Source organism: Vidua macroura, chromosome 12, assembly GCF_024509145.1.
Source record: "Vidua macroura isolate BioBank_ID:100142 chromosome 12, ASM2450914v1, whole genome shotgun sequence".
NCBI lineage: Eukaryota > Metazoa > Chordata > Aves > Passeriformes > Viduidae > Vidua > Vidua macroura.
In genome coordinates, this window is record NC_071582.1 from 7,254,186 (window position 1) to 7,268,075 (window position 13,890).

At 38.2% G+C, this 13,890-nt stretch overlaps 1 protein-coding gene across 4 annotated transcripts in view; it reads left to right on the plus strand.

Moving 5' to 3' along the window:
• The window catches only part of APBA2 (amyloid beta precursor protein binding family A member 2), an 87,809-nt gene that overhangs the window by 60,121 nt on the left and 13,798 nt on the right, over positions 1-13,890 (plus strand). For 3 of the 4 annotated variants that reach the window (XR_008438987.1, XM_053988261.1, XM_053988259.1), the window contains exons 3-8: positions 149-229; positions 1,402-1,438; positions 6,101-6,246; positions 7,579-7,614; positions 9,178-9,264; positions 13,698-13,883. Coding sequence is in view for 3 of the 4 variants with exons in the window: in XM_053988261.1 (XP_053844236.1) it covers positions 149-229; positions 1,402-1,438; positions 6,101-6,246; positions 7,579-7,614; positions 9,178-9,264; positions 13,698-13,883 (573 nt within the window). In the remaining variant the exon portion in view is untranslated. The remainder of the gene's footprint in view (positions 1-148; positions 230-1,401; positions 1,439-6,100; positions 6,247-7,578; positions 7,615-9,177; positions 9,265-13,697; positions 13,884-13,890) is intronic. The other variant, XM_053988260.1, reaches the window with a different exon arrangement.

The following is a 13,890-nucleotide window of genomic DNA, read 5'->3' on the forward strand; positions in this document are numbered from 1 at the left end:
TATGTGAAACTGATATTTGCTAAATTACAGTAGGAAATGCTAACTGCTATATCACATTATAATATTTTGGTACCAGTAATGAATATTGATTGTACATAAATAACTTCAGAGAAGTAATGGATGTGAAATCCTTTATTTTTTCCTGCAGATGTGCAATGGTTTAGAGCAGCCCAGGAAGCAGCAGCGTTCAGACCTCAATGGCCCAGTTGACAATAACAATCCCCCTGAGGTAGGTACCTGGGGCTGCCAGTTGTGCTGCCTGGCTTCCTGCAGCCAGGCTTCCAGCAGAGAAAGCAGCCTCACACTGTCAGCCTTCTCCCTCTCACACACACAAACCTAAGCTCCATTTCTTTTCCTGAACTGACAATAAATACCAGATCTGCCTACTCTGAAAAGGCTTTGAACTATACCCATGAATTTTTCCTGCCTCATTCATTTTATGTAACTGTCTATGGCGTGAACTCAAGCCTAAAATTTTCTGATGACATGCAGAGTAGGAAGAACACTTCAGAAGTTCTCTTTTTGTGTTATTGGAGTGCAAAAGTGGCATCCAAAAGAAATTGTGTCTGCTTCCATTCCTCCCCCGCCCCTCCCAGTGTCAGTCCTGGCTTAGTCAGCTGTGAAGAGACACAGTGATAGACAGACCTGCTCTTGTCACTGAAGACTGGAGCATAGAAGACATCTGAGAATGCAGAATGAGTTATGCTTGGGGCTAGACACAATGAAATGAAATTGAGACTTAAAAGCAGAAGTCTCTTATCTCAAAACCATAACATATTTAGCCTCTAGCCTGTTATATTAATGAAGAGGCACATTTCTAAAGCCTTTTCCCATAATGGAGAAATCAGCCTCTTTCCTGGAAATGGGAACGACTGAGGAGGCTGGGAAAAGACAAAGAATGGAAGGTCTGTATCTGTTCTAGGGACAGTAGCCTAAGAAGAGCACTGTTACGGCCCCTGCTAAGATTAAGTGTAATTCTGTATACTGAGCAGTCAGGGACAGTTCTTTACATTCACTGGCCCAGAATCTTGCTTTGTGAAATATTGTTAAATGTTCTTTATTGGAAATTTGGGATATCTCTAATAGGCAGTGTGATCTAGTAGGCAACTGATTGTATTGGGAATTGCTGGTTTGTATTGTTCTTTGACATCTGACTTCTTAGGCCATTTTCATGGTCTTCCCCCTGCCTCCCTTATTTTTTTTGTCTGGTGGGACCTTAAAATACTTTGAGACTCCTAAGTACAGGAGTGTTAACAGTTAAGTTGGGTTAATGACTGTGATGTAATGTGTTCAGTGTGCTAAACAGTGCCTATGTGACAGTGTTCAGCTGTTTAAATAACAATTCACTTCATTGTGTGAAAGTTATTTTGTTACAGCTATACCATTTTTATTTCTCGACAGACAAAGAAAGTGTCTTCCTTTCCAAGTTTTGTTGATGGTAAGTTTGACATTATCCATAATTAAAGTAGGATGAAGTGGAAGCAAATACTTTAATACATATAAAAGATCACAGTTCTAAAAACCAGTCAAACTCAAGAGAACACAGCTGCGAAGTTTAAGTATGAAAGTATTTAACATTTTCACCCTCCTTATGGCAATGGGAGCCTAGTGGTGATAAAAAAGGAGGAGCAGGTAGAGCTCCCAGAAGGATTCAGGTGAAAATTAAGAACGCCTGCAAATCTGGAGGATGGTAAAAAGGGTGTAACAGTGGGCCCCATCAGGAGGTTTATGAATTTGTAAGAGCACTCTGTTCTTCAGGGCCCATTATTGAACTCTGGGAACCTGAGCTGTCAGCACAAATGGAAAGGTTGTCCCAGACTGACCAAACAATGGTAATCCAACCTGTGTTCAGGAGAGCAAAGCTTTCACATGTTTCTTCAATCTCTTCTGCAGTGCTATCACATATATTCGGTTTGAAGAAAAATAAGTCAATTTATTAGCACAAGCAGGTGGACAGAAATAAAAGAGGATTGTGCTGAAAAACAATACCATTCTCTGATTCACAGACAGCTGAAGAACCTTTCATAGGGAAAATGCACACAGATCTTCCTGCAAAGAAAATGACTACACTGTGAAGTGAGAAAAGACAGTAGGACATTTTCAAGAATCTGATCCCTCAGATCTGCCGTGAACACACACAATAGAAGCCTTAAAAGAATGTGAAAAACTTAATCTCTAATGCCATTCTCAACTCAGGGAAAGCTTAATACAATTTAGAATAATATTAGAATATCCAACACATTTTTCTTTTATTCCCCGATCTCTCCATCTTGACAAGCATTTTCTGTTTCAGTAATGTACTTAAAGAACTAGAACAAATTGAAAGTTCAAAGATTGTCCCTTCAGGTTGACATCTGAGGGATATTACATGGAACACTTGGCATGTACTGGCTAACAGGCCCTAAACAGAGGTACATTTCAACACATTCCCCAAGAGTGGCAGAGACAAGAAGGCAAGCTGATGCTTTGTAGTAAGCATCTGCTGATTGCACAGTGGACAGGCATAAAGCAGGGCCAGCATGCACAGAACTTTAAAGCAGGCGAGACAATTCCCCCCTCACAGTGCTGCAGATACAACTGCACATTTTCATTTTACTGGGATAAAAAGGTTATGTCTTTTTCTTTACATACCAGTCAGCTCACTACTCTGCTGGAAAGGGGTCAGGATACCCTTTACATAATATAATACAATACCTTTTTTTAGTTCAATCGTTTTGCTTGCTCAGTAGTGGCACAGTATGTGAGGATAAGCTGTCTATTAGGCTTTTTCTATTGCAGGTATTATATAGCATTGTCTAATACAAATAAATACATGGCTCACTAGGAGCTTATGATAGCTTACATGACTGCTCTCTGAACTCAGAGAAAAAAACCACAGTTTTTATTATTAATTTCTATGTAGAGTCCCAAAAGGTACAGGACCCTTCTGAACATAAGGAAGATTTTGCCAACTAACACTGCTGTTGTTCCCTAAGCTTTGACAGCAACACCACAACCATATTCTGGTTATATTCCTTTGCAGTTTTAAAGCACTTTCAGCATGACTCCTTAACTACAGTAGCTATATCTATATTTCTATTGATACATAATATTTTTCATATGCCATGTGAACATAAAAAATACCTTTTAATCTATCATATCTAAATGTCTTTTACTGTTAGAATTATTTTAGTAGTAGTACCACTACATGCTTGTAGGAGTAATTAGTTCTGTGTTCAGTGGCTCTGGCTTTTCTGCACTCTGTCCTATCACCATAAATCTTATTCCCTTACACAGTAACAAGCATGATGAAGTAAAGAAGTCAGTCAGAATATGGAATTAGTAGATAGACAATCTGGAAGGTGACTTGTCCCCTGTATCCATTTACTCCTTATGAAAAATCTGCAGCAGTGCCACACATCCCTAGGTCTCAGTGACTTCTGATAGTTCAGCAGGAAACTGAACTTCTGTGCTCAGAGTGCAGTCTCTAAATGCTGTCTGAATCCTTGACTTGCATGATGTTAGGCAGATGTAAAAATGCATTCTTGACAGATTAATGAATTCAGTTATGCTAATTATTGATTTTTTTGTTGAGTTTTCCTTTTTTCTTATTTTATGAATACGAACATTAATTTAGAAATGTTTGGACATAGTCTATTTAGTCTAGAAATGTCTTTATACTCACTTAAAACCAAGTAATCTCTATTGCCTTGACAAGTGCAGAAATTTGCAGTGAAATTTTTCAGAAATAGTTATCTAATGTTTAAGCACCAATATTCAACATAAATTTCCAATCTTTGCTCACATCAAACTAACCTTCACGTTTGAAACTTGTTCCTTCTTCCCCTCCTCATCAGTAAGCCTTTGCACATGCTTGCAGTCAAGGGCATGCTTAAGTGCTCTGATGAGCTGGGACCTCAGCCAAGTCTGCATTTTTGTATTATTTAAAGCAGACAGAGTTAAGGGAAGAAAACACCCAGGTGACCCAATTTGACCCTGGCAATTTTCAGCACCATTCCATCCTTCCAAGAGATGTCTTGTTTTACCTGACAGTTGCTTACATTGCTTTCATGATGGGAAATGTATGTTGGAAATGTTTTCTGCCCAACATGTCTTTTTTTATCTCTATTACCTACTGCTGTAAGCATTTCCTGCATGCTGCTGATTTATACATGATGTAGCTGACTGTTCTTACTATAATGATTCTGCAAAACATAATTTTTTAAAGCTATGAAAAGACAATCAATGACATCCAACCAAAAAAGCCCTAGTCTTTAAGAAATCCAAATAAATAACATTATGATTATAAAATTGCTTAACACCCTAGATTATTTCCATGCTCAAGAATTTTTTCATACAAATTAGTTAAAAACACCCATTGCTGTCACGAACAGCCAAGACATGAGAATAAGTGGTTGTTGCCTTTGTAGCATCCATAGGTTGCACAGACCCCAAAGATACCCTGGGCATTTTGCTCGATACAGTAATGACTGTATGAGAATTTGCACAAAGAATTGCAGTATTACTTGTCTTCAGACACAAACATTTCAAGAAAATTAATCTAAGTTACCTACTAAGGGAGTTTAGTTAAACTGATTTAAACATGTGGGTAAGCCTATTTCAGAGTGAAACCAATCTTGATTCAATTTAGCCTCATTTACTTAGCCCGAAGTGAACGAAAGAAAACAAAATTAAAGCTACTTTAATTTTGAGTGAGTGTGTTGATGCAGGTATCTAATGAAGTTTTGCTACCTTAACTCACGTCGTTAATTAATTTCCCTCTCTTCTGCCCTTGAAACAAGATGTCAATATCATGCAACATGAGTATTTTGTTGCGTGCTGGAAGAAGTAGAGATGCATTAGACTAAGTTTTAGCCCTCAAAAGACAAATGAATAACACCATCAGAAGAGGCACCATACAAAATACATCATCCATCTGCTGAAAAACATAATGGTACAGAGATGTAAGCAAAGAGAAGCAGTGATAGAGGAACAGAGTTCTTGTGGAATTTTCATTTCCTTTGATTTCTTTTAGTGAATTAAGGCTGCAAGAACAAGGATTGTTTATTGAGATATTGAAAGACTTGGCTTTTATGAAGAGTATCAGTGACTTCTAAATTACTGCCTTCTCAAGGATTTCTTTGAGGGTTTTCATACTTCTAGTGGAGATTGTCAAGATATTTTTTTATGCTTTCCCAATACTTCAAAAATTAAATTCCACAGAATTCTATTCTGAGTTATAATGAAGATCTAAACCATTACTGGATTTGTACAGATGTGAGCTAAATCAAATGTGTTCTGTGGTATATAATGAAGATTAAAACTATGGTGTTTGATTGCAAATCAAATACCTCTAATTTGTATGAGCATTGTTAGTTAATGTCAGGTCTCTGAAGAGTGCAGGACTGGTATAAATATTTATCTACATGTTTATATACCTTGAGTCCTGAATTACAAAGACTGTGGGTTTTTGCTGGGGGTTGAGATTTCTGGCAGGTGGATTTGAGAACTGCAGGAATGAATAAGTGTCAGCAACACTGCCTGAAGAGGAAAGTCACTCCTTTTAATCATGTTTATATTCTGTTGGAAGACTTTTGCTAAATTAGAATGGAAATACAAAGGATAGGAAAGCTCACTAAAAGATGTATGTGTAAACCACTATTTCAGTACATTTAATCAGCATAGCATACCATATATGCTATGTTTTTCATAATAATCTTCCACATTGACTAGATTATAAATAAATTGAACACTGAACAATAAACCTTTTTTTAAATTAACATTCCCTTCAGTGTAATTTTTCTCCTCACACAAGATTTTTGTACTTAAAAAAAAAATTCATTAGAAGGTCGTCAAGTGGATCTAGCTCAAAGCACATTTCTTTTATAAAACTGTTGAGGAATAAAAAATGTTCAGTATCAAGAGATTTCAGCTAAACTCTGGAATGACTGTTCTTTACTGTCAATCTAATCAAGCTGGATGTAAAGCTTAACAGCTGAATAAAGAGGATGGTGAGCATAGTCCCAGTATTAGAAAGGTTGTTCAAGCCTCAATATCCTTTATTCAATTTCTCACCTCCCCACTCCTTAGAAAGGCAGTAACTATAAATGCCTCCTGTCAGTTCCAGGACCTTGTGAACCTGAGGACCTCATTGATGGAATCATCTTTGCAGCCAATTACCTGGGCTCCACCCAGCTGCTGTCTGAGCGCAACCCTTCCAAAAACATCCGAATGATGCAGGCCCAGGAGGCAGTGAGCCGTGTCAAGGTAGGGAATCTTTCTGGGCTGTAGAATACTCTCTGATCCTTTAGCAGCTGATCTCTGAATGCTGCAGAATCTGCAGCCTCAAACCTCTCCTGAGGTGCAGTTAGGTAAGTATAGATCAGTATTGTAAATGTCATTAGTTTACAGTGCTTGCTGTAAAAATGCATACAGCAAAATAGAAATTATTCCAGAGTCTATTCAAAATTCTTTGGAAGCTGTTAAACAAATTCAAGTACGAGAGACAAATTGCAGATTGCAATTAGAAAATATTCCAGTGGCAAAGCACTGGGATATTTGTTTGACTGTGGTCTTACTCTTCTGTTATTACTACCTTTGACTTACTACAAATTGAGAAAATTAGTCTCAGTATTATTACTTATATTATGACTTTTTTTAGGACAAGAATATTCATTGCTCTTGTTTTTGGATTTGGTGTTATTTACAGTGAACAATTTCTTTGTAAATAATGTATCATAGACTGCTTCGTACAGCTGTGTAAAGAAAATAGTATTTTGGTTAAGAATCTAAGTAGTAGATTTTTATTTTAGAAGTTATTTTACCTCTGATGTAAATACCTCATCTGAATAAACACACTGATAGAGGCACATTTAAATGCTGGGAGAAGAAGTATGTGTATGGTCAGTGAAGTATTTAATTGCTAAAATTTGCATGGTTTTGAAGGAAACAAGTTTGGAAAGGCCACTTACAAGAGATTCTCATGACTGATGATTGATTTAGCATTTAGAAAGAATGGAATGCAAAAAAGGTCCAGTTCTTTAAACTTTCCAAACCTTTCTGTTTCTATTTAGCATATTGTGATATCTCAAGCTACAGTAAGTAATTGTTGATTGCAATTGACTCCCTAAAAACTGTTGTATGTATTAATACCAACCCAAATCTGTCCAGGGGTACCTGAGTACTCTAGAGACTCATGGCAGGGGGCTTGAGCTGTGTTTTGTTCAACAGTTACATGTAGATGTGTGATGAACATGGAGACAGAACCTTGGGTTTAAGACGCATGTGCTGCCATTTTTGACTGCTGTAAATTTGGCAGGATAAGTGTTGGGAGCAGCTGATAACAGAAAACACTTTGGTACCAATTCTTTTGTAATCAATTGTGAATGTGCACAATGCCATGAAATCCAATTATGCTTGAGAACTGCATAAGGTATAAACAAACCTTTCTCTCTTGCACCTCATTCCCCCACTGCTCCCAGTTTTTTAATTTTCAGCAGTCTGGATTCACAGTCAAAGTTTCCCTGACTTCCCACACTGTGTTTTCTCTTTCCCTTTGTGTACATCTGTCTGCATTCTTTTTTTTATGCTACTCCTCAGAGGATGCAAAAGGCGGCTAAAATCAAGAAAAAAGCGGTGTGTAAACTGTTTTTCTTGAATGCTAATGTTTACTTACATTTTTGTTGTCCTTGTTTTCCATGCAGTGTCATGTCTTTCATTACAGATCCTCATAAAGTTGTCATTTTGGTTTCTTCTTTGGTGCGCAGTGTAGAATAGTGAATGGAGTAAAATGAACTCATTTTCTTCATTGTTCATTTGCTGGAGTGCCTGCCCTTCTCCTGTTGAATACCTGTGATTTGTTTACTCCAGATGTACAGCCATTGTTATCTGGGAGATGTTTTTGAATGTAATGCTTATTTTGATTTTACTAGCCAAAGCTGTAAGACGTACTTCATGTGCCTGTGACTTACTGTATATTTATTAAGTTATTGTTGATATTTAAAACCAAAATAAATTCACCACATAGTAGCTGGAACAATTCATACAGGAAACATTGCACTCAGTTAAAAACAATACTTCAGATTACTAAATACAGATGACAAAAATATCACCATAAAGATGGAAGCAATACAAGTAGTGTCTGCCAAAGTATGTGCTTGCTTTGTTTTGCTGGAAGATAATTTGGATAAAATTAATCTAAATTAATTATAGGCATAGCTAAGCCTTTATAACTCCAAAAAGGATTAGCAAATACATCATTCTCATCCTAAGCCAGGGTATGACCTGGAGACTGGTGCCTGCCTATAGCCCAGGCCAAGACAATCTGTGGCCATTTTATTCTGAGGCTGTTGCCACGGTTGCTGCTCAATACCACCTGCAGTGGTGCCCTGTGCCCAAGCAGCCTGGAGCAATCCATATGTTCCTGTTGGACTAAAGAATTAGGGAAGCTCTTGGACAATGCTTCAGTGAGAGGTAGCAGTTGCTTTGCCACCTCTTCTCCTGTTTTCTCAAGTGGAAAGAGCCAGGACTCACACTGGAGCGTGGCATTGCATTGTAATCCCTCTTGCCCTGTGACCATGCCCTCTGATGGGGTATGGAAGTGTTTCCCTAGTGAGCAGTGCTCAGAAGAAGCTGGGGTCTAAAAGTCCCCTGATGGCCTTCTGTGATATGAGAGAAACATTAGTTCAGTGCTCGGGTCTTTATTTTCCAGGAAAAAAAACAAAAAGCTAAAAAAAAATTCCTAAACACCACCACAGTAGTGAGCATCAGTTTGCACTTTTTCTGGTGAGCCCACTGAAGGTGGCAAGGGCTAAACAGCTGATGGGAACTAAGTCACCTTCTCAGTTCTCTTACTTTCTCAAGTCTGGTGCCTCAAGTACTGAAGTGCATCAGTGAGAAAGTGAGGAAAAACCAGCCATACTTTTTTGCCTGTTTTGGCTATAAATAGAGAATTTTAATACTTGAGCTGTCAATCTCACAGGCTCCAAAAATTCCCTCTTACCCAGAAGATCAGAGTAGGCTTTACTCTGTCTATGCAATAAATGTACTCTTTGCATGTCTTTAGAAACACCTTTGAATAGCCAGCTCTGTAATGGTTTAAAGTGCAGTTGTCTTACATCACATTATGCTTGAAACAGTCAGTGAATTTGTCATTCTGAAAATTAAAAATTCCCTTGTAAAACATCATCTGTCTTTTAGACCTCAGAGGGAGATTCCCAGGCCTTGACTGAAGTGGATCTGTTCATCTCCACACAGAGAATCAAAGTTCTAAATGCAGACACACAGGTAAGTTGGATTTAAACTCTTGGAGAATAATTTGAGTTAGACCGTGCTCTTATACAATTAGTGGAACACTTTATTGAACCTGGATAAATTCAAGTATTCAGAGTATTCAGAAAGAGCTCCTATACACTTGCCAATATAGTAAGACTGACACTTGTTTTGCTTACGTGATGTATTGGAAGATGTCTGGATGTTGCTATAATTGAGCTATAATTCAACTCAATTCAAAAAAAGATTCAAAAGCCTTTCAGAATGCATGTACACCACTCCTCTGGAACAGCTTCAGAACCCAGATTTACAGTCCAACAGGGAAGTAATTTGCTGCTTTGACTAAGCCATTCATATCCTGCCATTTGTAAGATTTAACCTCAGTTTTTTTCCATAAATCACATCTGAGCCACCACCCTTTTGCCTAAGGTAAATTATTAATTGTTCATATAAAAGCAGCATTTGGATACCACAGCAATGATCAGCCTCATCTTCTAGGAATGCTTGTATATTCAACAAGCGGTGATCTTCATAAAAAGGAGTTTTTGAGGAATTTTCAACTAAATACATATAATTTATACATGGATCCCAATATTTAGTAATCTCACAAGAACTTATAAACTTGATAATACTTACAGTAAGTCTTCAAATTTTCATTCTTATGAGAAGCATTGAAAAGGGCAATTTTAGCAATGTTTTGTCAGAAGTAAATCATGCCCAGTCAATAGTTTCCTTTTGTTTAGGGGATATATTTGCTCATGGCACAGAAGCAGCACATGCCATCTCTTTACCTAAATAAGGCTTTAATATAATATAACATTTTCAAGATTATATAATCTAGATATATATCTAGAGATAGAACCAGGCTTATAAAAACTTCAGAGTGAGTTATGTCTGATATATGGCCATCTATGTGGCAATGGAAAGAGAAAAAGGGCAGAGTGAGACTCATTAGCATGTTCCTCTAATGTAGTACTGTTCAGTATTTTCATAAACAACTTGGAAAATAGAAAGAGAAAATGGTTATTGAACTTGTAACTTGGTGTATCAGATGAGAGTTCAGAAATATGGCTAAATGAAGAAATGAGCTGAAACTATAAGAGACACTTGAACAAAGATAAATGTATCACTCTAAATTTAGGGGTTTGGTTTTACTTATAATTGGTTTTCTAACAATGGAAACTATGAAGCACCTTCTTCTTCCTAAAATTTAGGAGAGCATTACTAACCTTTAATGTGAGGGTAATGATAGTATCTCCAGGAAATGGATTATTTTTCTTTTAATATAAGCAAATGGCTTTAACATGCCACTAGAGATGCCATGAGATGAGCCAGATGAGTGGAATAGCCCATCTAACATGGGCAGCAATATTTACAACCTGCCAGCCATAAATCATCCTGAAACTGCGCTTTATCCACCATAAGCAATACCACTATCAGTTGTGGCTCAGCCTTTTCTTCACCTCATGGTAAACATGCATCACCCAGAGACTATATTATCAAAGCTGATAACTACTTTTTGCATTAGCAGAAAATTACATGCTCATAATTTTCAGTGCAAAGATGACTACAGATAGTTATTGAAAAATGAACAGCTGAAAAATGAACAGTTTATAGCTGGAGTGTATGGCAGTTAACACATACAGTGTCTTTGTTAAGTAAGGATTAGTTGTAGTGGAAGTCACTCTTCTTACTTCTTTAAATAGTTCAGCATTTCAGCTGAACACCAATGTTTTTAAAAATAAAAAGGGAAGGTTCTTTGAAGTAGCCCACAAACACTGTCAAAGGAACTGGCATCTTACTCTTCTGATCCCCTGAGATTTGTAGTGATACAAAATGCAATGCTCCATCATGAGTGGTGTCTAATATCTGAGCTGTTCAACCAGATGAAAACAGTAATAGTGGAAATTGTTCTAATTCCAAGCTCTCCAGTGTTTGCCCTGGGGTTTTGGTTGTATTTTTTGTTTGTTGGTTTGGTTTTGTTTGGAGTTTTTTTTTACAGTGTGTCTTTCAGAGAGCTATTACAGAATTATTCCCATGATTTTTAGCATTTTTTGGCTTGGTAACACTTTTCAGTGCTAGTGAAGGTTCCTGGCTGGTATAATTACCATGGGTCTATTTTAGCTGGGGTGGCAGCTGGCAGAGACAATCTGTACTTTCATGGCTTTATCAATTACATAAACCCTGTTTCTGCAGTATGCCATGTGTTTTAATCCATCTGTAGTGTTGTATAGCTCACGTGAGGCAACAGCTGAATGAAAATGTAACATTTCCATTCAGAAAATGACATGCAGCAAGGTTCAAAATGCTGAGCAGCACCAGTCAGGTGCATTCCCAGGCTGGAAGAGAGCCAGCAGTGGTGATTCTGTTGCCCTGAACAACACTAGGAAATGGCACCCCTGCACTTCGTAGTTGCTTATGCATTTAGTTGCTGAATACATTCAGCCACTGAGCACCTGCTTAGTGGAAATGAAGTAGGAACAGCCTTATGTTTGACCACGTGCCTTGTTGATAGGACAGGAATTCTTCCCTGTGCACAGATTTGTGGGGTTGCACTCAGTGCCCCAAAGCGGCAGAAGCCAAAGCAGCTTCTCCCAGCTTCTTGCTCAGTCACTGAAGAGACACTGGATGTGAAACAACTGGGGAAATGAAGAAAGAAAAATAAAGATACAGAGCTCACAAATGTGTATGTGCAGAGCCTCTGGTGCATGATCAGCTCCACAAAATTGTCTGACTCATTAGGCTGTCTTCACACTCCCACAGGACTACAGCACTTCAAAGCTTGGAGGAATGCTTAGGTTTTTTCCTTCAGCTGTTCTTTGGGTTTCAAGAGTAGCAACAAACAAGTTTCTTAAAGAATTCCATGAGAAAGAAGGGAGAATCTTAAAAAGGGCAATCTAGACAGGAGAACAATGGCTTCAGAAAAGCCTGAGAGAGGCTGAATTTCTAAGGACAAATATAAGGACAACAAGGATTAAATGGATGGGATTCAGAAAGGGATATGGGAAAGGATAAAGAGGCAAATGGGCAGAGATGGAGGGATTTATGGGAAAGTAATAAAGGAGAGGGGTGAAAAAGAAATATTAGTAATGGAAATTTGAGTACAATGGAATATGGAGAGAGAAAGGAAAAAGTCAAGTCACAAGTAAGTCAAAAGTAAACTCATGTTTACAGTCACTAGATAGTATTTGCCTTATTCTTAACAGGAAAAATGTAGGAGGGATGGAGGAATGATTGCTTTCACCCCTACAAGGGGAAAATAAAAAAACCTCAAACCATTTAAGTAACCTCTCTGTGATGATATGGACAGAAAGCTTTTCTTGGCAGGTGAGATGAAATCCCTTCATTTTCCCAATGCATTCACTCTTGTGCACACTGCATGTATGATTACACCCTTACACAATACTTGGTGCACACTGCTGAAAAGCAATTATCTCTTATCTCTGCAGAGCTCCCAACATCCTGCTGAGAAATGTCCATTATAAAACATTTCTCCATTCTGACAGAAGTGCTGTAAATCCTCCTGAGGCCCCGCAGCCCTTAGAGACACTTCCCAAACCACCTCTTAACCATCATTACTTTTCATAGATTAGGGATAAGCATTATTTCAAGCCTGAGAAGAATCATTACAATAATTTTATGGGTAGTGATTATCTTCAGCAAGACAAGTGGTTCTGAGAAACAATGATAATTTGTAGTTTTGTCTGTCAAGTCAAATTGTACTGAAATTCTTAAAACAATTACTTTTGTTGACTTAAAGAAAAATCCATCTTCCTTAGGCCTTAGAAAATTGTTCAACTAATGCTAAACTAGTGCCAAGCTGTTTACATAAAGAGCGCTGCTGCTTATATAAATTATTAAAACTGTGAGTTGTCTTGTACCACATTATTTTGTTCCAATTAAGATGGAATTTGGTGGATGCTTTTAGCTGTTCAGAGTGAGGGTCAGGGACGGTCAGGACACATCCTCCAGTAGTTTGATTAGTACAACTATTACATTTCTGGTTGTTTCTAGTTTGAGCAATAGATAAAACCTGGAAAAACTCTCCAAACTTACCAGTGACCCCAGCCAGAAGCAGATTTCAGGTGTGTCCTTTCTATTTCTCTAAGTACAGTTTGTCCTAACAACAGCAAAATATGTAAAGAAATAACATAATTTCCCAACAGCATGAAAAGAAATGTAAAACAGTAGCATAGCTCTTCATTCTTCTTTTACAGTAGCAACCATGCTGTATTTGCTCAGGCAACACTTCCATTGAAGCAAATGTCTTGAACAGCTACTCTGCTTCCCTTCGACTGCAGAGGGAATATCCAGTCTGGGCCCATAGGAAGTGCTTCTGTAGCTTTTGTCTTTCTCAAGCAGCAGGCTGTCAAGGAGAGGGCAGATGCAGTATTTGCAGGAGAGCAGCAGGCATGGAGAACTGCTTTGTTTGTCCTTGCTCTGTGCAGGAAACAATGATGGACCACGCACTGCGCACCATCTCCTACATCGCCGACATCGGGAACATCGTGGTGCTGATGGCACGGCGCCGCATGCCCAGATCCGCCTCCCAGGACTGCATTGAAACCACTCCTGGGGCCCAGGAAGGCAAGAAGCAGTACAAAATGATCTGCCACGTCTTTGAATCAGAGGATGTAAGTA